The sequence below is a fragment of the Lepisosteus platostomus genome, chromosome 7 (assembly GCF_059453375.1).
Source record: "Lepisosteus platostomus isolate fLepPlt1 chromosome 7, fLepPlt1.hap1, whole genome shotgun sequence".
NCBI lineage: Eukaryota > Metazoa > Chordata > Actinopteri > Semionotiformes > Lepisosteidae > Lepisosteus > Lepisosteus platostomus.
The window spans coordinates 32861909-32886793 of record NC_142617.1 but is presented as its reverse complement, the minus strand read 5'-3'; the positions used below and the strand labels follow the sequence as shown (position 1 = coordinate 32886793).

Sequence of the window (24885 nt, the reverse complement as noted above, 5' to 3'; positions counted from 1 at the left end):
GAGAGCAGTGTTACACCTCCGTCTAGCCTGATTTCTCCAGATCTCAGAGAGCAACACTGGACCTGGTCAGTACTGGAATTGGAGATCTCTAAGGGAAACCAGGCTACTGCTGTAAGTGATGCCTGTGGACCAGTAGGTGGCGCTCACTTCCCCAGATCAGAATTTACACATCACTTCCCCAGTATGGCCAGGAATACTGTTTTTTAAGAGGCCCTGTTCTTCAGATGGCTAGTCTAAATTGCACTTTGGGGGTGGACCAAAGATTTGGCCTTCCCTAAGTTGTCCCTTAATTCAGTGATTCAACTGGTGAAGCAGTCTGCTCTACCCAACCAGCTGTGCAGTGGTGTTACAGACGCAGAACGGCTGCCACACACCAACAGGTGGGCATAGCAATTCAGTCTAGAATGATGTGTATACACCTCCTATATGTCAATCGCTTTGGGATTCACTGGGTGTTTTATAAACACAATTCTCAGTACTATAATTTGATTTTGTGTTGAGAAGGATTTCTGGGATGAAGGACCTCCAAACAGAAAAGACGGAAATAGTGCTTAATGAAAGCAAAAACGGAGGATTATTTGTCTCGCTTTCAAAGCTCCCAAGGAGAAATCCGAATGACATCAAAGACATGGGAGATCTTCGTGCATCTCGAGTAGCAACAGATGACGTAAAAGCCGCCACACGCGCCGTGACGACCTCAAACCGCTGTGGCCGACGTCTCCGTAGTGTGACGTCGGCGTCTTCCCAGAGCTCGCCCCAGCCATGCGCAGTGAGCTTGTTGTTGGGTTGGTTGTTATGACTGTCTGAGGCCTCGGACTAAATTAGGAGAGAAACCCCCGCTGCCGCCCCGGGACACCCGCCATGGAGGGCATGGACATGGACCTGGACCCGGAGCTCATGCAGAAATTCAGCTGCATGGGCACCACCGACAAGGACGTCCTGATCTCCGAGTTCCAAAGGCTTCTTGGCTTCCAGCTGAACCCGGCCGGCTGCGCCTTCTTCCTGGATATGACCAACTGGTGAGTCCGGGGATGCACGGGGCCTTCGCCGTTAAAGGGGAGGACGGAGTTGTGTTGTGTGTGTGTTAGCCCAGCTGAGAGTGACGCGGTTGTGTTTCGCCACAGCTGCCCGTCTGATGTTGTCTTTCTGCGTTGTTTCCATCAGGCTGTTAAACCCGTTGGCGATTTTACAGACAGCCCTGACCGAAAAGGAAAGTGCAGGAAGTTTCGATCTGTTTGTGAAAACAAGGGGGGGGGATACGTGCCATGTTGTGTGCGGAGAAAATGCGGCGATTTTAAAGTGTTCGGGGCTGTGAAAAAGGGACTCCCAGTTCGCGAAGTCTTGTCTTCCCTCGCCGAGTTGTGGAATGACTGGTAGCGGCAGTAGTAGCAGCCTGTCGGTGCGCGTCTGAGAGAGTAACTGTTACACTTCCAGCCCCTTCATTGAGGGCAGCGAGTCCGCACTGACGTAAATAATGGAGCCTCGCAGAGGTTTCTGTACCGTGCGGCGCATTTCTGACTGAGACAAAAAGATCAAACACTCCAACCCCTCGACATCTAGCACTCCCGAAGACTAGGGACAGAGTTACACTGCGTGTGATTGCTCACACGTTCTCGGGTTATTGCTTTAGTTTCTCTTTCGGTCTCTATCTCGTAACCACATCCGAAAGGTTAAAATGCATGCCCGTAGTACAGAAGGATTTTATAGTAAGTAAATGAGGGCCATTCTGTGAACTGTACCAGCATTGTGGCATTAGGTAAGGGCACCTACTGAACAGATCGATACAAATTCAATGTTGTAAGCGCCCCAGAACAAAATAGTCCCGAACGGGCTGTCGTTTCATTTGGAGTGCAAAGGCGATGAATCGCCATCCGATGTCGTGTTTAAAAACGAGATCTGAGCGTGCGTGTGTGTTGAGGTCTCGGAATCGATTTCACAAAATCGGAGCAGCACGATAAAATGCTGTAGTATCATTGTATCATCGCACTTGCTTGCGAGGTGTTTGGATTTTTCCAGCAAAGTTTCAGATCGTTGGTGATTAACGTAGCCCGGTCTTTACAAAAGAATAAAAACAACAACAACAACAACAACTCTGGAGTCGTGAGTCATGTTCACAGTATCGGTGGAAACGGGCTGCGGCGAGTAAATGATCTCATTTCACGGGCGAGACCGGCCCGACAATCACTGGTCACGTGGGGCTCGGGGCGCAACAACGCCGGCTAAAATTAGCGCCGCTCCAAGTCTGGCCCGTCACCTTTCACCTTTCCTGAGACGACTAGCTCCAGGCTTTCCGATTGTCAGCACTCCTCTCGGCGCGTTTTCAGAGCCTCTGTCGAAATTGTTTCAGAACAGCGCAGGGAAGAGTAGCTCAAGTCAGCTAGTTTAGTTTGCATGATTTCACATGATGGGCGTTTCGACATTTCCAGTTTTTACGGAACTTTTTTTGGGTAAAAAGTCCATCCCAGTCGCATTATTACGCTGATTATTACTTTTTCAAATCGGCAGGGTCGACTGTTTTTTCTCCCACCCTGACCATCAGTGCAACTTCAGTCGCCACTGCACTGCTGAAGGTTTTAGATTAGAGCCGGTTCTGAATTTCTTGGCTGCCACACTTTGCAGTACTGACGATTTAGGGCTGCCCAAAAAAGAGGTATTTGTCATGTTAAAGGCACTTGGACTAAGGCAACAGGTACTTCTTCACTTACAAGAACTTGAGCTCAAATCCCAAATTACCTCAAATTATGGTTGAGGTAATCTTCCTTCAAAGTAAATTCGCACAACACCATTGAACTCAATAATCCTCCTTAGTCGTTCAGGCAGGGAGCTGTGTCAGCAGGCGTGGGCTTCAAAGGATTGAGTAAAGGTTTACTCCATGCTGAAAAGAGAAGAAAGGAAACACAACGATTTGGCTGTGGAGCCTGCTTCAGGTGTGAGAGAGAGACTGACTTCGGGTGAGTGAAAGCTGACCTCCCTCTCTTTCTCACACTCGAAGCAGGCTCCACAGCCGAGACGCCATGTTTCTTTTCTTCTCTTTCCAGCATGGAGTAAAGCCTTACCTTGATCCTCCTTAATATTTAGTACAAGGTTCTAATTCGTGCCACCATTGTCTGTGAATCCAGCAGCCATATCGCCCTGCAACTCACAGCTGGCAACCCGCTGAAGCTCAGCAGGTGTGAGCCTGGATGGGAGACCTCCTGGGGAAAACTAAGGTTGCAGTTAGTGGGGCCAGCAGGGGGCGCTCACCCTGCAGTCCATGTGGGTCCTAATGCCCCAGTATAGTGACGGGGACACTATACTGTAAACAGGCGTTGTCCTTTGGACGAGATGTAAAACCGAGGTCCTGACTCTCTGTGGTCATTAAAAATCCCAGGGTGTTTCTCGAATAGAGTAGGGGTGTAACCCCGGCATCCTGGCCAAATTTCCCATTGGCCCTTACCAATCATGGCCTCCTAATAATCCCCCTCTATGAATTGGCTTCATCTCTCCTGCTCTCTCTGCTCCCCACTGAACTCTGCTCTCCTCCCCACTGATAGCTGATGTGTGGTGAGCGTTCTGGCGCACTATGGCTGCTGTCGCGTCATCCAGGTGGGGCTGCACACTGGTGGTGGTGGAGGGGAGTCCCCATTTCCTGTAAAGTGCTTTGAGTGGAGTGTCCAGAAAAGCGCTATATAAGTGTATAATTATTATTATTAACACTCCTAACCGCTATGTTAGAGACAGCCTAATGTTTGTGACAGGCATTGCTTGTGGTTTTCTCTTCGCTGGTCCGGAGTCTGCTGTGTGCCATAGCGGGGGACTGGTGCAGTGAGAAGACAGCTGTGTCGGAGACTCCACCACAGGCACCGTGATTAATGGAGCATATGGCGGGCAGAAAAGCTGTGCTGGATATCCTTGATACAGGCATGAAGAGGATGAATAGCGCCTCCTGCTGGCTGAAGACAGTGTTGGCATTTCCACTCAGCTAGGAGCCAGCACGATGCTTAGAAAAAGGAAGGATTCTCAGTTAGTTTCTGTCCTTCGAACCTGCAGTGTGCATCATGCTAATTCTGGTGCACACACAGACACCTTCCCCCCGCGCACACACTAACCGAGCATGCATTTCTCCCTGTGCATCCCTCAGCCCAAAGTGAGGACCACCAGACTCCCCCCCAGAGAAGAGGCAATTGACAAGACGTTTTTCAGTATACTGTTGAAATGCTTTGGACACAGACTAGAAAGAAGAGAAGAACAGAACGTTCATCACTGTAGTAAACACGTTTACCTATACGTTTGCTTCACTAAATGGTTAACCAGGTACTCTTTCAGAATATACTGGTGCCTCTGAAGTGTCCTGGCTGCCCAACGCTATTGGTTTTGTTAGGCAAGTTTTACAGCAAAGGAATATGTAGCTATGAGCTTATTCTACCGGAGCTGATTCAGACTCGGAGCCTAGGAGGATGTATCCTGGTTAATGTTTTGTGGTGTAAGTGCTACAGTACATATTCCAGAATTCAAACTCTTATTGTCTCAGAAGCTGGGGTCCTGTTCCAGTCAGAGTGGATTCTGTTCCAGTTTTTTTTCAGTGTAAATCTAATACAGGTGTGACCTGGAAAGAATGCAGACTGGCCTCTCTCAGGACATTTGCTTTCTTATTCTTAAACTACTCCAGGGTAACTCTGAACCCTTGTCCTGCTGAAAGGTGACATTTTGTTCTGCCTCTAGGTCTTGAGCAGACTGAAGCAGGTTTTTTGTCTAACATTTGCTTTGACTTTTCTCCACCCATTTCCCCCTCTAGCCTTGACAGGCTTCCCCGTGAGAAGCAGCCTCATAACATAATGCTGCCACCAACCTGCCTGCGAGGAGGGACAGTATTGAGTGAGTGTGTTGGGTTTGTTGGGATCTAACACTCTGCATTTCAAGTTCCAGTTCAGTCATCTCCCCACAAAACCTTTTGTGATATTTGCACTGTCATTTAAATGTTTGAAAAAAAACCCATACCAGCTAGCTCAAAGTTCACAGTCAGCAATGGGCTCGCGGTGGCATCCCTGACCAGTTTCCACCTTCCCTGGCTGCTCACGTTGCAGAGGCAGCCTGATTTAGGCAGTGTCTGGGTGATACTATCCACTTTTGACGTCTAATGCCTGAATTCAGTGGCTTTGAACATTCGTTTTAACTTGCGCCTGAATTGTCCCTTTGACAGCGTTGTCCCCGAGTTGTTTTGAAAGGTGCTTGGTTTTCAGATTTGATCCTTTGCTTGAAATTCACTGAGGGACCATACACACACCACACACAAGTGTCTTTATTCTGAAATAATGTGAATCGCTATTATTGCACCCCGCCAGACTCCGCTCAACTAATTGTGTGACTGGTCAAAGTAATTTTGTGTTCCTGAACTAATCTCCATTTGCCACAGAAAAGGGCACGTTCATGTACACTGCCTGAATAGCAGTACATCATGCAGTGTAGCACCCCTGTGAAATGTGAAGTGGTGACAATCAGATTGTCCTGGTGCTGGGCGGGTTCTGGAGTCCTTATCTGCCTGTAGCAGAAGAACATCAGAGAGGTAACTGGTTAAGCTGTTGACGCCCTGTTTGGTGTTTTTATTCATATATAGAGGGCTTTTGCAGCACATTGCTACGTGTTGTTTCCCTCCATATTGATTTATGGCATGTTATTTTAATAAAAGTAAAAGATTAATTTTACAGTTCTCACCAGTTCCTAAACTGCACAGCTGGGAAAGTTTACACACATGGCCTTTTTCAAATCCAGTAAATAATGTATAATTCCTTGCATTTGTGAAGCAGTTTTTATCCAGAAGAGTCGCAGAGCACTTTAAAGACAGAAGGGGACTCTTTGTCCATGAGTGAAGAGCAGCCCCCATCTGGGTGACTTGTGGCAGTCATTCTGCACCAGGAGCTCCCCTCCGCTGGAGATAGGATAAGTTACTTCACTAACTCAATTAAGGAAGAAGTTGGAAAGTATTTTTATTTAATTATAATAATAATAATTGCTTACACTTATACAGCGCTTTTCTGGACACTCCACTCAAAGCATTTTACAGGTAATGGGGACTCCCCTCCACCACCAGTGTGCAGCATCCACCTGGATGATGCAACAGCAGCCATAGAGTACCAGTACGCTCACTACACACCAGCTATCAGTGGGGAGGAGAACAGAGTGATTATTCATAAATGGGGATTGTTAGGAAGCCGTGATTGGTAAAGGCCAATGGGAAATTTGGCCAGGAAGCCGGGTAACACCCCTAAGACCCTGGATTTTTAATTAGGGCCTCAGTTTTATGTCTCATCCAAAGGACGGTGACTTTCTACAATATAGTGTTCCTGTCACTATACTGGGGCATTAGGACCCACAGAGACTGCAGGGTGAGCGCCCCCTATTGGCCTCACTAACACCTCTTCCAGCAGCAACCTTAGTTTTTCCCAGGAGGTCTACAATCCAGGTACTGACCAGGCTCACACCTGCTTACCTTCATTGGGGTGCTAGGTGTGAGTTGCAGGGTGATACGGCTGCTAGCCATTTGGTCTTCGTTTCCAAACACGTAGAGCTGCAGGACCTAACATCTCAGCCAAACGGCAGTATGTCCTACAGCAAGGTGTTCCTTGCCTCCATACTGGACCACTGGTTTGGAAATTCATGTTCAGCAGGAAGAGCACCTACTGGTCCACCAGCACTTTTTAACAGCAACGTGGTTTTCTTAGTAGGTCTCCCATCCCAGTACTGTCCAGGTCCAGCTTTGCAGAACTAAAGAGATCAAGCTGGATCAGGTGAAAGGCTTGTAAAGAAGAGACTGTACTGAATTCATTTTCTACTCTGCTTTCAGGGTACCAGTACCGGAAAAAAAATCATTTTGCTTTGCTTTTTATTTGCGCAAAATAAGTTTGAAACATCAGTGTGTATTCACAAGTACGGTTCTGGAAATGCTAGCCCAGACACCAGCCTAGAAATGTGGGGAAAAAAGAAAAGAAAATCTGAAGGCTCTCTTTATTTGATAAAACTGCCTCTTGCAATTTAATCATTACTGAGCTTCTAAAACATGAAGCTGCAGGTATAGAAGAACTTCTGGGAGCACCATTTTGTCTTGTGATTTAAAATCCAGATCTGTTCTAATATGGAGTATTTTGGAGTGGTGCTCAGCATTTTTAGATCCTGTTCGAAAGTTTTACTGACAATGGAAAAAACAGATGTGTTTCCAATCATAGAAGTCCATATCTATTGAGAATCGGAGGAGTTACAAATCTGTCCCTCGCAAGGTAAGAGATTTGACCAGAAAATGTAGGCTTTGCGGCCCCTGAGGTTTGTTTTGTCAGATGAGACAGCCTACAGCTGCAGTTTGCCAGCATATGAAAGATCACAGAATGAGAGTACTTTGCACCTTTGCTTGTAAAATTCCATCGACCACAGAAAACAGAAAAGCTTTGCCTATACAGGATTACTCTCTGAACCAGTGGCTATAGCTGAGGCGCCTCCCCCTTCCAAACAAACACACTCTCTCTACTTGTACAAGGTGTTCTATACAGACTAGGGTTAAAGTTTAATGGATAATCCTCAAAATCTGACAAGGCAGGACAGTACATTCTCTGTGTGTATTTTCAGGGACCAGTCACACTGCATTGTCCATGTGCTTCACTGGTGTCATTTTTCATGATAATGCATTTTTTAAGAACCCCAAAATACAGAAGCATCGCCTCACAGAAACACTGCGTCTAGGACGCCCAGATTTCTTTGACGGACACCTGCGCTCTTGGCCAGCAGCAGGTGATGTCCACTGACGGTTTTCTTTTACTAACTTCCACCACACTTCTTATCTAGTTTTTGAGATCCATAAAATACTAGAGCTGGTTGGATACTAACTCTGGATTCACGGCTACAGTAACAACTCTCGGCTGCTTCTTTCACACGGCTGTCCCATGGAAGGACTATAACCCAACGCCAACCACTAGAGGCCGCCAAAAACACATGAAAGACATTCAGAGGATATGGTAGTGGTCAGTGGAAATTTGGGTTTTGGTCATTTTAGTTATTAAGGGGTGGAAAAGTTATTAAAATCTATTCTAGCTTGTCTTTTCTTTTATGAGGTTGTGCTCAGAAAAAAGCCAGATGACCCCCTGGACCTGAAAAACATGCTGCAAAAACAAGGGAGCTCTCTCACAACATCCTGTCATCTCACAGTTTTCACACATCATAATAAAACTTATTCTTCCTGCTCCTCCCTGTTGGGTTTTTAACAGATATGTTTTCCCCGAGCAAAGAAATTGATACTTTAACATGCTGGTGCCCTGGCTGCATTCCTCATGAACTTTTATATGGTTCTACTGGCACTTTTCTAAAGCACTTTACATCCATGGACCCCAGAGCACCTTAAGTATAGGAGTGTTCCCATATAACAGGGCTGGGATTAGTGGGCCAGTTCTCTTTCGGCTTTCGGACTGACGGAGATGCCTACGGCTTGCAGTGACACAGGCAGCAGATGCGTCTTGGCTTCAGCCGATGGTGCAACGACTCCTTCAGCATGTCAAATGACAAGTGACTCTGCCGGTGGGCGTGTTGGAGGAGCATGTCTGCCTGTCTCGTTCTCATCCCAGTGGGTGTGGGAGTCGTCAAGTGAAAGACTTTGAGTCTGAAAAAACTCAAGTTCCGAATCGAGTGGGTGTAGTCTAAGTAAACACTGCTCATGAGGAGATATAGTCATGTGAAAAAGAAAGTACACCCTCTTTCAATTCTATGATTTTGTATATCAGGACATAACAAAAAATCAGCTGGTCCTTACCAGGTCCCAAAATTAGGTCAGTCTAACCTCAGGTGACAAACAACACATAACAGATTCCACTGTGTCATTATTTATTTAAAAATAAGCCAACATGCAGAAGCCATGTGTGAAAAACTAACTATACACCCTGATTCAGTAGCTTGTAGAACCACCTTTAGCAGCATTAACTTGAAGAAATTGAGTTCTGTATGAGTTTATCACTCTCACATCGTTTTAGAGGAATTTTGGCCCACTCTTCATTGCTTCTGTTCATTGATGTTGAGGGCTTTCGTTTATGTACATCTCTCTTAAGGTCCCGCCGCAGCATCTCAATGGGGCTGAGGTCTGGACTTTGACTTGGGCATTCCAACACCTTGATTCTTTTCTTTTTCAACCATTCAATTGTAGATTTGCTGGTGTGCTTGGGATCATTGTCCTGCTGAATGAGCCAATTTCGGCCAAGCTGTCGCTGTCGGACAGATGGCCTCACATTTGTCTCTAGAGTACTTTGGTATAAAGAGGAGTTCATGGTCAACTTGATGACTGCAAGGTGCCCAGGTCCTGTGGCTGCAAAACAAGCCCAAATCATCACCCCTCCACCACCGTGCTTGACGGGTGGTATGAGGTGTTTGTGGTGATAAACATGGCGTTGTGCATACTGACCAAAAATCTACACTTTGGTCTCGTCTGTCCAAAGGACATTTTGTTCCAGAAATGATTGTCATATTGTGGTTTGTTCAGATACAGCTTTGCAAACCTAAGCCGTGCTGCCATGTTCTTTTTGGCTACCCTTCCATGAAAGCAATACTTGTTCAGTCTTATTCTGATCGTACTGTCATGAACTTTAACATTGAACCGAGGCCTGTCAGTCCCTAGATGTAGCTCTTGGGTTCTTTGCGGTTTCTCTGAGCATTATATGGTCTGACCTTGGGGTGAATCTGCTGGGACGCCGACTCCTGGGAAGATTGTCAACTGTCTTGAATGTTCTCCATTTGTAACTAATCCTCACTGTAGAATGATGGATTTCAAATTGTTTGGAAATGGGCTTATAACCCTTCCCTTTTATAGAGGTGGTCACACTTCCTGATGAAGTGCAAGTGCATTTGATTAGCAGCACCTGGCTGCTAATTACCTTCTTCATTCCGAAGGAAGCAGTAAGGGTGTGCTTAATTTGTCCCACATGATTTCTGCATTTTGGCTTACTTTTTGTTGAATAAATAATGACATAGCGAAATCTGTTATGTGTTGTCTGTTATTCGAGGCTAGATTTGTCTAATTATAGAAGTTAATGAGGACCAGACGATTGTTATTTATGATATGTAAAACCATTGAATTGAAAGAGGATGTACTTTCTTTTTCACATGACTGTAGAAGCTGGAACCATTTCAGGACTTCAGGATTTGTTAAGTGTCAGAAACGTATACTCCGTTTACAATGACACCCCTTCTAAGGATACCGAATATTCATGGGGCAGTAGCGTTAAGTGGTGGAGTAATTTAGTGCTAGGTTTCCAGGCCTTTTACATTTTAAGATGAACATGTCTGAATAGAATTTTCACATAGCCTTCCTCTAGTTAATAAAAATTACCAATCACTTTGAATGAAAAATCTGTACTTGTATTGGTGCAAAGGGCTGTAAAATGTAGGCAGGAAATCCTGAAAGTGCAGCTCTGATTTTGACCCTGCTGTTCTTGGAGACTATTTGTCCTTGATTTAAAAAAATGCTATGGTTTGGTCTCATTCATCCATCTTTTATCTAACCGTTTCTTCCAATTCAGGGTTGTGGGGAAGCCAGAGCCTATCCCAGCAAGCAGTGGGCACAAGGCAGGATACACCCTTGGCCATAGGGTGTACACCGTTCTGACCATATCACAGGACAGAACAACAGACACAAATACCAACACACACACACACACTCACATCAGGGCCAATTTTCCCAGAAGACAATTAATCTAGCTGTATGTCTCTGGACTGCAGGAAGAAAGTGGAGCATCCGGAGGAAACCCACACAAACCCGGGGAGAACATACAAACTCCACACAGATAGCACCCCAGGTCCAGACTTGATCCCAGGCCCCAGCACTGCAAGCCTGTAATTCTAAGCACTGTGCCACCCCTGGTTTGGTTTCAGTACTAATTAAAATACATTTCTCTTTGTTGTTTTTTTTTTTACTTCTGTCTTCAAAAATGCCGTGGCACACTCATTTTTTGCCTTGTATTTCCTCCCAGCAGCTTTGGGAAAACTTATTTAGATATGCAGTTAATACATATTTCTACTGCTAACACAGGCTTACTTTGCAGGCCGCAAGTCACAAAACCTGGATTGGATCTATCCGCTGTGCAGTGGAAATCTTGTTTTCACTCTGTTACGTTAGATTGATATGTGACTCAACTGCTTTGTCCCCTTTTTCCTTTCAGGAACCTGCAGGCAGCCATCGGGGCGTACTACGACTTTGAGAGCCCCAACATCAACGCACCATCAATGTCATTTGTCGAAGACGTGACAATCGGAGAGGGAGAGTCAGTGCCCCCTGACACACAATTCACAAAAACCTGGAGGATACAGAATACAGGTCTGTGCTCTTCCTCAGCTAAGTGTGTTGGCTGAAGGTGGATCATACTGGTTTATAATGTGATACTTAGCAACAGGGGTGCATTCATTAGATAGGGCTTTCTTATTTTTGGTCATGTGGCAGATTTGGTTTCCCGTTTACTAACACAATCTTCTGTGGAGTACAGAACTAGGCTGGCTGCCTTTGTCCCGATATCTCCAGCAATTGCGTGCGCTCAGTACACAGCGCTGACAGATACTAAAACTTGCGCTTTCGATATAACAGGGCCTCAGCTTGAATTACTGATGAGTAAATTCACCGTCTCATTCTTATCGTGATGGAGGCATCAACAACTCATGATCTAGAGGACTTCGGTCTTTACAGGAGAGTACAGCAGAGCTCAGTCAAGTCCAAAAGCAGCAACGTGTTAAAAGACATGTCTCTTTCAAAGTGTTTTTCACAGTAAAAACCAAAGAGCTGTGTCGATCAAAGCAGGGCTGAGTGCAATAACATCGCAGAATATAGCCCGCAAAAGAGAATTGCTGCTGGAAAGTCAGCCATTGGCTAATTTAAAAACATATTTTGTTAGTGTCTTTTCAAAAACTGTCATTGCCAATATTGAACTTCTTTCTTCATCTGAACAAATTTTTTCTTGTTATATTCCCACCCAGTTTGCTTGGGGGAATCCTAGTCTTAGTCAGCTAGTTACACATGACCCAGGCTGTGATCTCTGGATTGTTAAGGTCAATATGCATTTGAGTGAGCATTTGTTTGGTGTCTGAATCGCATCAAAGCCCCCTGAACAAAGTTACAAATGCATTTTAGCTTTATTGAAAGAGACCCTGGATCTTACTATTATGGTCTTTGAAAAGCATGTCCAAAGTTTGGGGAAAACACAATAGGGAAGTTTAATATTTCACAATGTGCTGGTTTGAAACTTGGTTAGGTCTTACAAAGATCATTGGAGCTGAACTGCTCGCACCTGGGTGTACTGCCTACCCTTTTATGCTCAACACCTTTGCAGTGGACCATCCTAAACACAGCGCTAATAGCAAGCACATGTAGACTGCATTTCTACACTTTGTGAGCCAGTTTCAAGCAATTTCGAGGCTCAAGCAAATTACTGTCTGACTTCTTTTTGCCCATCAGCATTAACGGTATCCTCATAGTGGTGCCACATGATGATCTCCTGCTTTGAGCACAGCTAACGAGCGTGACGGTGCCATGGCACCATGTTACAGGCCTGCTGGTTGCTGTGGAGTTGCGATTGACAGGACCGCCTGTCTGCGTTTCAGGGACGGAATCCTGGCCCCCCGGCGTGAGCTTGAAGTACGTGGGAGGCGACCAGTTTGGCCATGTGAACATGGTGATGGTCCGGTCCCTAGACCCCCAGGAAGTGACGGACGTCAGCGTGCAGATGCGGAGCCCGGCAGCGCCCGGCATGTACCAGGGCCAGTGGAGGATGTGCACGGCTACGGGACTCTTCTACGGGGGTAGGTCAGACCCTGAGACTCACTTGACGGCTCATCTACAAGAAAGACGCCTGTGGTCCTCTTTGAACCATGTTGTGATCTGTACCCACAAGTGAAAGCAGGCTGCCTTGCTTTAGTCCGACAAGTGGCTTGCTCATGACGAACTCCCCAGTAAGAGCCCAGAGCAAGTGGACTTGGCTGCATGGCTTGGATGAGAGATCATATTCAGATTTGTTGAAGATGAAATGATGACCTCCAGTTCATTGTACGAATCTGTGCACCAAATAAGCTTGTCTTTTGACCATGGGAGGAAACTGGAGCATGCAGTGAAAACCTCCGAGAACAAGGGGAGAACATCCAATCTCCATACAGGTAGGATCCCAGGAATTGAACCCAGGACTTGCAACAGCTTGGGCTTTCCTTCGAGTGCTCCAGTTTCTTCCCACAATCCAAAGACATACTGGTAGTATGACATGCTGGCACTACAGATACTGGTTTCTGGAGTGCTCTTCAGTGGATAAGTCTTTGGAGCTCATCTCCCTGCAGTATGAGGGCCTGGGTGGGAACTTGCTGCAGGGCAAGCCAGCGCAGGAGGCTTTTCACAGCTTCCAGGGGGCAGAACATGCACAACTCGTATGGCATGCAGGGAGTGTCAGTGTTTCAGTCTTTGTGAGCCCTGTGATCTACTGGCATCTTGTTCAGGGTGTACCCTGCCTTGCTCCCGTTGTTTGCTGGAATAGGCTCTGGTTCCTTTGTGACCCTGAATTGGATGAAGCAGTTAATGGATGGACATCCCTTGTGAAGCTTAAGACTTCTTTGGCAGCAGCCATATCACCCTGCAGCTCACAACCCACTGAAGTTCAGTAGGTGTGAGCCTTGTCTGTACCTGGATGGGAGACCTCCTGGGAAAAACGAAGGTTGCAGCCGGAAGAGGTGTTAGTGGGGCCATCAGGGGGCGCTCACCCTGCGGTCTATGTGGGTACTAATGCCCCAGTATAGTGATGGGGACACTGTACTGTAAAAGGGCGCCATCCTTCGGGTGAGACATAAAACCGAGGTCCTGACTCTCTGTGGTCATTAAAGATCCCAGAGTGTTTCTCGAAAAGAGGAGGGGTGTTACCCCGATGTCCTGGCCAAATTTCCCATTGGCTCTTACCAATCATGGCCTCCTAATAATCCCCATCTCTGAACTGGCTTCATTACTCTGTTCTCCCCACTAATAGCTGGTGTGTGGTGAGTGTACTGGTGCATTATGGCTGCTATCGCATCATCCAAATGGCATTAATAGCTTGTTATAATGCTGTCATTTGTAATGAAAGTGTTTGATCATATGGTAAAGCCAGAACTGTAAAACAGGCTGTAATGTAAGTATTACAAGAACAACACCAATGCCTCAGAAGCCAACAGGTTATTTAGCCCCTTTTGATAGCTTCACCACTAGGTGGCATTGCACTCATTGGGTTCTCATCTCAGCATGAATTTCATTTCAGTTTTTTTTCTTCCACACATCTAATCCCTCAGTAATGTAAGGAAGCCTAGCTTTTGCTCAAGGCCACACTGTTTTTAAGAAGTGCCATGGGCAAAGTTCACACACAAACCAGAAGTCAAGCGGAATCAATATTTAAATAGACTAAGAACAGAACAAGAGGCGCTTCTTGGCAGTGAGAGCTTGCCCTGCCGTGTTAAAGCTGATACCCAGGCTTCCTTTTGAAGAAGTAGCTGGATGAGATCCTTGGATCAGTTAACTGCTATCAAACATGCTAGATGGACTCCTCTTATTCATAACCTTCAGTGTTCCTCTGTTTTACTCTTGTTTCAATCCATTTTCTAACTTCTGCATCCAGTTCAGCGTCCTGAAAGAGCCAGAGCCTATCCTGGCAAGCAACGGGCACAAAGCAGGGTACAGTCCTTCACGAAAGCACCCCTCAGACACAACTGCAGACGCTTACCCCCTCACTCCCAGGGCCAATTCTCCTATAAGACAGTTAACCTACTTGTATGTCTGTGGACTGTGGGAGTAAACCAGAACATCCAGGGGAAACCCTCATGAACACAGGGAGAACAGACAAACTTCATGCAGACGGCACCCCAGGCTTTTGAACCCAGGGTTCCAGCACTGCAAGGCAGCAATGCTAAGCACTACCTCCGTGCCCCTCACTACTCAGTATCTGCGACGCAAAGTTTACGTGTTTCATGAATTAGATTGTTAGGATTGGAGGCAAGCAGTCAGGACAGCCCCAAGGATGAATCAGACCAGAGACAGTAGTGAGGAGAATCTGCTTACTTTATTCACAGTGTGCCCAAGGAGACATTGACCAGAAACCACAGAAATCTCAAAGAATAGGAATATCCATCTGGCATTAAATATACTTTCCAGTGGGGGCTGGCTGGCAAACTATTGCCCATCTGCAACTTTCTAGCTGTAACTTGTGAAGTACAGTGATTTTCATTGAGCCATCTCACTTATCCTCCTAGATTACACCAGACTACATCCCATAATACTTCTCCTGTAGTCTTCCTCATCTTCATCACCAGAACTTATGGTCAAATAAGAAAGTTATAATGGATCCATAGATCTGGTGTACATTACTTTAACTTCTGTGGGTAGCAGCCCCCCTCCTTGAGGTTTTAGTGAGGCCAGTGTCTTCCAGCCCTTATCTATATCTTTTGATACGACCATCCCCCAATTTCCATTAATCAAGGAATCAAGGTCAGCTTCATATCTTCTAGACTTTCTCACAGGAATGGGTATAATCAGCGTAACTTTCCCATAAGTTACAAGTTTTGAAGCTTATACAGAAGCACTACAAAAGAAGGACAGGCATATTGCAGGATATAAAAGTGATATAATGATAGCAAAAACCATCAGTAATCAATTAGCACATCAATATTAATATCAATCAGAGCTACATTTTCATTCTTTATTAATACATGCGGTTCTACAAATTTCAGTCCCTTCAGTATCGCTGGAGTGCAGTACTGACAGCCCTGAGTGTCCCGTCATGTTTGGCAACACCACCTCACCTACCCAGGGGCAGCTGTGGAGCAACACAGCTCATACACAAGGGCACAGCACCCTGAGCAGCTGCCAAATAGCCTTTCAATAGAAACAGAATACTCCTGGCAGATGTACACAGTCTGGTCTGCATGTATTTTGTGCGAGTGGGTAATACACTTGGAGCACCCTCTCTCAATCTTATGCACTTGAAGGCAGGAAAACAGATTGTTTTCTAGTTAAACCTTGATTTGAACCATTCCTCTAACTGTGAGGATTTCTAACTGCGAGGAAGCTGACGTGGTGCATTTTTTTACCCTCACCTGGGGGTGAGAGTGAAACCTCCTGGGGGATGTTAGCCAGGATGGGAGGGCGAATCCGAGCGCTAGTTCCGACCGGAGAGCTCGGTCCGCGTTTCCGATTGCCTCACGCAGGGGCAGGCGGCTATAAAACTCCCACATCCTCCCAGTGTAGCCCCTCAGTCAAACCAGCATGTCATTCGCTGTACCGATCCTGCCACCACTTCAGCCCCTCAGGATGAGTCGGGTGATGTGAAGTCGAGCTGTCCGCAGCTCAAGGTCACGCCGTGTCTGAAAGGTCTCTCTGTCTCTCTCTCTCTCGGTCAGATGTGATCTGGGTGATCTTGAGTGTGGAGGTGGGCGGGCTCCTGGGCGTCACACAGCAGCTGTCCTCCTTCGAGACCGAGTTCAACACCCAGCCGCACCGCAGCGTGGAGGGCAACTTCAACCCCTTCGCCTCGCCGCAGAAGAACAAGCACCCCTCCAGCGACGAGGACAACAGCCTCAAGGACCCGGGGGGCCCCTGGGAGGCAACGCCAGACCGAATCCAGCAGGATCAAAATGGACTGTCACACAACTCTGTAAATATAGCACCAAACGGTCTCCAAAACAACCTATCAGTAGTGACTTACAGCCAGGTACGTACAGGCTTGACACAGGCTAGTCGTTTCCCGTGTGGCCTCCAGGGGGAGGCTGTGAAGTAGAGAGCCTTGCTCTGTTAAACCAGTCAGCCGTGATATAAAGATCAGTACAGGGGCGGCACAACACAAGTCACAAAACGGAGCAGCCACAAACACCTGCTACCTTTGACATTATCAGCCATGCAGGACCTGACACAGGGGCTCATTCAGACGGCTGGTATTTACAGCTTAGAACATGAACAAGGTTTTAGAAAGATTATTGTGTTGTAGGGTCACAGCTTTTGTGATTTCACTATTGCGATGTGATTACTTCAGCATGAATTCTCCAAGAAGGCTCCATGATCCTTCAAGACCATGTTTCTCATCACCCCATCACCTGCACCAGTCCCTCTCGTTACTTTAAGTAACATTACCAATTAAATAGTATTCCTGCAAGACGTTTAGTAACTTGAAAGATGCAAGTACTCTTAATGTAACAAACAGTATCACTCAAGTAATTGAGATGGGTCAGTATATGGTTTGATTTGTACTGCAAATCAGAATAACTTTTCAGTTCGATCTGTACACTACTATAGATTTAATATGCTTATTCAGTGGTTCAAAGCATTTGAGCAAATTAATACACCATCCAGTGTGCTCCAGCAGGCATGGGTCCACTGCTGAAATTCTACACATCTGTCACTTCATAGTGTGTACCTTATTTAAGGGAGTTATGAAACCAGGATTCGGTCCAAGATCAGGTCTGTTTCCTAATTCTGCCTTGGAGAAGAGAATATGGACTTTTTTTTCTGCCAGTAAATTTTGTCTGCACCTAAATTTTGATTTTGGAATCCGCGATCTTTATTTTGTGACAGATTCCTATTGATGCCCTTTAATAGACCAATACGGTATTTAAATATAAATACAACATCTATATAGTTACACAATGTTCAAATGATAAGGAACTATGATAAGCTAAAACAATTAGTGATGGTACACATTTTCCATTAAACCAGACAGAAATACCGTGTGTGCATGAGAAATGACAACTGACAAAAAAGGAGAATGCTTGCTATAGAAAGTACGTCACCTTGTGAGAGCGATTTGTTCAGCCGATGCAGAAGAGCAGCAAGGATGTGTAGTGTTTGTGTGCAACTTGAGACTATACCAGCCCCCAGCACCACCATTCGCCAATCACAGCACTGCAAGAAATCACTTGTGTTGGGAGACACTGTAACCAACATCGGCATGTCTACAGAAATGATCTTGTCAAATTAAGACTGAATTGGGGTGTCATCATTTTCACTTGAGCCAGCAGCATCCTACAAAGCCTGGTACCCCTGCAGCCCTGCGATGCTTGAGAGTGTACTTATTAATATGAGTTGTACGTATTAATATGGCCAAACTCTATGCAGTTGTGTCATAGACACTGATTTGTGCTAATCTTGGACAATATATTGTTAATTTAGACCAGACAATCTAGGGCCAGTATTGTTCCAGAGTCTGAAATTTATTTTCTATGTGGCATCAAAGCCTGTCTGCAAAACTGGGTTAGACACTAAGGCTTTTCCAGATGAAACAGCAAATGTGAAATCCATGTTTCACATAGCATTTCTTGTATCCTGGCACAGCAGATAATCATATAATACAAAGGAGAAAAGGGTGCCATAATTCTTTTTTTGTGTCTTGCAAACCCAGAAAGGAGGTATTTCCTTGAATAGCAGCACAACCTTACAAGTCAGGGAGATCCAAATGCCAAGTTTTGTTTTGCCCCTGTTAATAAATCAGTGAAAAGGTTTATATTGGGCTTGAAAAATACATTTATAGGAGAGAAACATCATACATAAAAGAGGATCTGTCTTGCTCATTTGATTTCATGTGGGTAATTGTTAGAAGACCCAGAGTTTGACCTCACAGAAGTCTTTTATAAAGAAATGCCTTCTAGTTTGAGTCTCAACTGTAGTTTTATCTCCTCTTATTTCAGCTGGTCTTTGCTTTGTTTGAAACAATGCTTAGATCAGAACAGGGCATTGAGAATTCTTTGTGGAACAATATGACTTCTGTACACGTCCTTGCAACAGACTCCTCCTGTTAATCTCTGCCAGCCGAACTGCCCCATCTTAGAGACTTCAAATAAAACTGAACAGTCCTCATTACCACTTTTAAAGCATTCATCTCAAACACCTCCAGAACCTCAATGTTTGATCATCCCCCAAAAAACCCGTTTCCTGCAATCCCTTATTGCTTAAGGTACTGTTGGTGACACAGGCCCATTGCCCAAGGAAAATGTAAAAGTCAAAGGATGGCTGTTGCGTTATTAGGAACTTCCAAAGGGTGTGGGGGCTGTTCTTGTGTGTGTTATCGCTTTCCAGTCTCATATCAAACCCATTAATGTAGTCTGATGTTTGCTACACTTGTGCAACCCAATTTAGAAATGGGCCAATTGTGTTCCTTGCCAAAAACCAAACCTCTTGTGCAACAGATTTTCTTCTGCTTTTTTTATTGAAAATGTGAATGAAACCTATTTTATAGACATTTTCTTTTAAAACCAGGCTTGAGCTTTGTTTTTGCTGTTGAGCTTCTACATCATAAAACCTCGCTGAGAATATTGTCTACAGTTTTGGTCATCACGTTATAGAAAGATATTGCAGCTCTGAAATTAATCTAGAAAAAAGAGCCGTATTTGGTTTCTCAGTGGAATGTCCTGCGCTGAGAGGCTTAGAGAACTGAAGTCTTCAGTCTTGAACGGAGAAGAGGGAACTAAGGTATTCAAAGTCCTCCAAAGCATTGACAGAGTCAACCCAGCGGATGTCTACTGGATAAACAGTGAAATGCAAACCACAGGGCTCAAGTGGAAATGATCTGGAATTGCATTAAAAACTGAGAACAGGAAGCACATTTTTACACAAAGGGCGGTGGGAGTATGGAACAAGCATGGACCATGCTATTGAAGCCTTCACCCTGTTTATTTTTCAAGAAGTGGCTGGATAAAATCAATTAACAGCTACCAAATGAGGTAGATGGGCTAAATGGAGTCCTCGTTTGTAACATTTGTGTTCTTAAATCCAGTAATTAATTAGCATTGTATTTTAATTGAAATATTGTTTGCGTGTGCAGTGAAATAACTCTTGTAATGTTACAAATTCCAAATTTAGATAGTCACAGTGAAAAGCAAACTTAAATTTTTCCCAGAAGGAGTTTGCTTGCTCTCCATGTGGTTGCATGGGTTTCCACTGGGCACTAGATTCTTCCCACTTTCCACAGACATGCCAGATTGAGACCTCTAGGTTGTGCATGCCCTGTGATTGACTGGCATCCAGCCAGAAGTCCTGCCTTGTGCCCTGTGCTCCAGTTTGGTGCAGTTTTAGAAGGAAAGCTGCTTTCTGTTAACAGGTGTAGGGATCTTCAGGGTCAAGTGTGTAAATAGTTATACTTTCAGCTGTAGTGTTGCTCAATCTTCAATACGTAAAACGTACTTTAGGAGTTTTGAAATAGAGCTCTTTCATCTCCGTCCTAGGACATTCTGTGATTTGCTTTGAAATTACACGAGGGGAGCAAACCAATGGCAGATTGTCTGCTCGCTAGTTGGCCCACTTATCCAAATACACACCTTCTGGGAAGCAAAAATCTCTAGTCATGGTCTTGCAGCTCTAAGAAAATAACTATGAGTGAGCTTCCCTTTGATTTTATCCGTTTCTCAGCCAAATGCAAACAGTGATAAATGTGTGTTACATTTATTTTGAAAACCTCTGACCTCCTTTGTGATATTTATCATTTATCAAAGTTATTTTGAGTCATTTAAAAAAAAAAAAAAGATAACCTAAAGGGTTTTGCAAGCACCTGTGCATGAATTTGAAGCACTTAAAAAGAGAGAGGGCCTTAAGGTAAATGTAGGTGGGAGGAATTGTTCCACTTGGAGAGCAGACGAACTAGAGGAGGTTTTAAGTACATGATGATGGTAGGTACCAAACCATGTGGCGGCTGGTTTGTAGAAGATTCTTGGGTTTGGCACGGGTTCGAGATCCGAGTCATATCGGTACGTGGCTGAGCCTGGCATTCTTCAAGCTGCAGTTTGCCTGGCACTGCACAGTGGCACGGTACCACAGTGGTTAGCATTGCTGCCTTGCAGCACTGGGGCCCTGGGTTCAATTCCAGACCTGTCTGCATGGAGTTTGTATGTTCTCCCCATGAATTTTCATGGATTTAACATGGATTTTCTCCCAGAGTCTGGTAGGTTAATAGGCTGCTGGGAAAATTGGCCCTGGTGTGAGTGTGTGATGGACTGGCATCCCATCCAGAGTGTATCCTGCCTTGTGCCTGTTACTTGCTGGGATAGGCTCCAGTTCTCCAGGGACCCTGGTTTGGATGAAGCAGTTAGAAAATGGACGAATGGCTCTCAAGCTAACACAGCAACCCCCGCAGGCACTCAGCGCTGCTGTAGAGGGACCGAGGGGCTGAACCCCAGGAACATGCTGCGTTGTCTGTGGCATGTCTCAAAATGGGGGGCCTGACACTGGACATGATCAAAGGGGCAGGGGGGCCTGCTTGCAAACTGTGTGAGAGTACGTGCGTGGGGACGTAGAAAACACAAGTAGAAGAAAAACATACGCTGATTATAAATGTCTAACTTTTTTTTTCTGGTTTAAAGATTCAAAGCATCTAAGACTAAAATGACTACAGCAGCCACTTTGTGTGTGATAAACATTTTAGCAAGTCTTAATTCAATACTAAAGTACAGATTAAATCAAAATGCCAGTCATCCACTAGCCCAATTCCTAGTCCTGTGTTGGATGGCAGCTTCCCAATAGGTGGATGAAATGGGCTTCTGAAACAGAAAAACTGTCAACAGCTGTAGAGATTGGAATTTTTTTTCTGAGGGGAGCAAGTCCAAGACTTCAGCCTTAACTAAATTGTAAACACACACCTTGTATGTATGTCAATTTGCTTGAGATATATACAGACCTCTTTGAGTCATTTTCATTAATCTTGTTTTTTTGCAAATAATGTGCTAGAGTTTTTAAAGCTAAAAGACGGATGCCTTCGATCTCCTTCGTACGTTACAGAAGCCCCGTGTCTGCCCTACTCAAGCCGGAGCGTCGGCTTATGTCAGTACATTGTTTTGCGAACCGAAAGGTTAATGGACACGCCATGACCAGGGCCCACACTGGTCTGGGCCACGTTAACACGCAGCTGTCAGTCTCTGGGACTGCAGTTGTCCCGGCGACAGTGCACAGCTGGCAGAGTGCTGCCTGGGGTAGCCAGACAGGGTGTCTCAGCTCTTGACGAACGGGCAGCTCCTGTGACCCCTCCTGTAAGGCAGGTCAGTGGAGCTCATCCTCCCCTCCTCTTGGTCTCCAAGCTGACATGTACAGACGCCATTGGCGAATCCAAATCTGAGTGGGTATAAAGTGCAAAATCCAAACCTCCTACAGCAAGACTGCGAAGGGAGCAAAAGCAGTGACTATTCTGAGGATGATCTTTGCAGAGATCTGTGCAGATAATGGTGTCTGGGATCCCCAGAAATAACTCACTCTGTCCTTCTGTTTTCCCAGGGTATCCACGGCCCCTATCCTTTTGGACAGTCTTAAAACCCGGGAATCACTGTGCAGTGGCACTGGATATTCCCCACGTGGGGGAGGCTGGGGGTGTAGAGATCTCTTACTGACACTTGGCAGACCCCTCTCCTCTCCACAGCAACCCAAAAGACAAACCGAAGACGAGGCCGCATCGTTTGTTCCGTTCCTGGTAAATAATACAGCAGACATCGACAAAGCCCAGCGTATGCATGTATGAATGCTAAATTAAAAAAGGAGTGCTATACGTCTTTTAAAACAAGATGAGAGACACATTTTTTTAGTTGTCATCACAGATAATTAAGTAGAGAGCGAGAGTGAGTGGAAGTGTGGGTGAGTGTGTGACACGCAAGAGAGAAAAGAGGGGAAAAGCCATTTATTGAGCGATTGTAGGTTTTGAGCAAATGTTTAAATTTATTGACTTGTTCCTATACATTTTCTTTTAGTGATAAGCTCATGGTGTATACTTTTTGGGTAGGTTTGTTTTTCCAGCTTTTGGTGTATTCATTTTTCATCATATGAAAGAAGTTGTTTTGGAGGGGGGGTGATTCCCAGAGGAGAAAAATGAAACGATTTTGGCATTTTCAAATCCAGTTCCCTCTCCTAGCTTCTGTTGTACACTGCCTTTTCATTCAGTTTTTCACATTTGACAGTGATGTACAAAAGTTCAGTTCAGTCTGATTTTTGGGATCACTCAAGAGAGTCACAAGTCAGCGATATGAGCACTGCCATTAGATTGAAATGCCTTAAAATGGGTTGTGACGGAGGCGCAGAACCACAGTACTCCAGCAGAGGGAAGTAAAGTACAAATCCATAATCACGCCTCTTCGTTCAAGTTGGTGCTACTGCAGAAGCCAGAGAATATATATCGCTGATGTTTTTAGAAGGAGCGTGCTTTTTCTGAGTGCGGGACTGTCGTTACACTCTAGGGGAACAGCCCCTGCAGCGAGTCCAGCACGAGGAGTTTTACATTACACTCCTCGGAGAGTGTTTTTTTTTTTTAGCCATCTCAGGGGTGAGGATTCAGAAAACCTTAGCACCCCAAAAGCAGTCTTTGCGAGAACCATTGCTGTTTTAATGTCTGCCGTCATCAAGTGGGGTCAGTGTGGTAGGCTCTAGTTCCTGCCTCATGGTTTCAGGTGGGCAACTTCCCCCTGTTCTTTTCTGATTCCCTAAGCAACACCCGAGTCCACAAAGGCAAGCCGTCCTGCCGACGCTGGGGAACTGACACTCTCACTTTGAGTATGGAGGTGACCATGTGAAACAAAAAATCAAGCTTCACCTCCTGAACTGACACTACAGGCTGCAAACCTGTTTTTTTTTCCTTGTAAAGTACTGTGAAGAGAAAGCCACTCGCTTAGCATGATACTATCTGGAAGATCGGTTATCTTCGTATTCAGAAAGGGCATCACACAGATTATTTGGGCAGCTATCAGACTCCTTTCCACATAACTGTATGAGCCTCCTGCACACATAATAAGCACCGCTATACTGCAAGGAAGATGTTTTTTTTTATGGTGCACCAATTGCAATCCTGCCTCAGAACACCGCAAGGGGTGTCAAAGCAGGAGAGAAGACAAGCCAGCCAAACGTCAGCATGCAGAAATGTGCTTTTGTAGCTCTCCCATCGTGAAGCCTTATCTGCTGGAAAGGAGATCGCTTGTGTCTCCCCAGATTTGAAATGTTCTGAAGCCATATCGGATAGCAAAAGATGTCACGTTTTGTTTCTTTTGCAGTACGGTGCAGCAGTTAGCCGTGGTGTGCACGCCTTCACACCAGGAACAAACCATTTAATAACCCATGAGGGTTTTCCCAATAGATCCTCATCCAGTCTTCCACTGTGAGCTAACCTCTCACCATTGCCGATCCTGCTCTCCGGACGATTGCTCCCCCCTTCTCCAGTCTGAAGGTTGTATTTGACACCGAAGCTCTGTAAACCAAAGTGGACCTTGATCAAGCAGTCATCACATGTAATTTCCGCATTCAGCTTCGACTTGCAGCCCAAACTACCGTCACTCAGGGCAAACTACACCTGTTTCTTGTTTACCTTTCATTTCGTTATTACGGCAATCCATCACACTCAGCTCTGCCGCTGGCTGTTTGTTTTCACAAGAGCTGATACCGCAAGCCACCTCATCCCAAAAAGTATACACTGTTCGTTTTGTTCTTTCCTTTTTCTCTCTCTCTTTCCTGGGCTGGATTTCTACTCTTCTTCTTCTTTGTGCGATTGTGGGTTTGAGTCCTTGCCCGATGGTGTTGTTTTTTTTTTTTGGTGAGTTTTTGCGCAGGGTTGGCATGGCAGGCGGGGGCGACTCTGAAGTCCGAGTCTGATAGCACATTTAAGAAAAAATGTCAACGAAACGAAAGCTTCTTTTTTTCTGTATGTAAAAAAAAATGAACATTTGTATGATTAAATTAACACTGAAAGAAACCTACTTGCGTGCTTTTATTCTTGAGTATACTTTACCTGAGGTTTCATTTGTTGCCAAGCAGTGCCAAATGTGTGGATCACAGCTATAATGTTTCAGTGTTGCACATTCTTATCGGGTTCACCTATTCCTTAAGCCCTCCTCGATAATTGCAGCTTTATCATGGGCGGGTATAGACGCACAAGGGGCATTCGCCATTAC

General features: G+C 45.3%; 1 protein-coding gene across 1 annotated transcript; it reads left to right on the top strand.

Annotated features, from left to right (window-relative positions):
- The first annotated feature begins 733 nt into the window (after window positions 1-733).
- ilrun (inflammation and lipid regulator with UBA-like and NBR1-like domains) lies at window positions 734-24686 on the top strand. Its single transcript, XM_088639877.1, has 5 exons — window positions 734-1019; window positions 11163-11317; window positions 12592-12789; window positions 16390-16700; window positions 22235-24686. The coding sequence occupies exons 1-5, from the start codon at window positions 862-864 to the stop codon at window positions 22268-22270; spliced, it is 858 nt and encodes a 285-aa protein (XP_088496003.1). The 5' UTR covers window positions 734-861; the 3' UTR covers window positions 22271-24686.
- The last annotated feature ends 199 nt before the right edge of the window (window positions 24687-24885 follow it).

What these genes read in the sequence shown, in the direction of transcription:
- ilrun (XM_088639877.1), top strand. Translation starts at nt 862, where the DNA reads ATGGAGGGCATGGACATGGACCTGGACCCGGAGCTCATGCAGAAATTC. An exon ending in CTGGAGGATACAGAATACAG is followed by an intron (nt 11,318 to 12,591) that starts GTCTGTGCTCTT and finishes TCTGCGTTTCAG; the next exon opens with GGACGGAATCCTGGCCCCCC. An exon ending in CAGTAGTGACTTACAGCCAG is followed by an intron (nt 16,701 to 22,234) that starts GTACGTACAGGC and finishes CTGTTTTCCCAG; the next exon opens with GGTATCCACGGCCCCTATCC.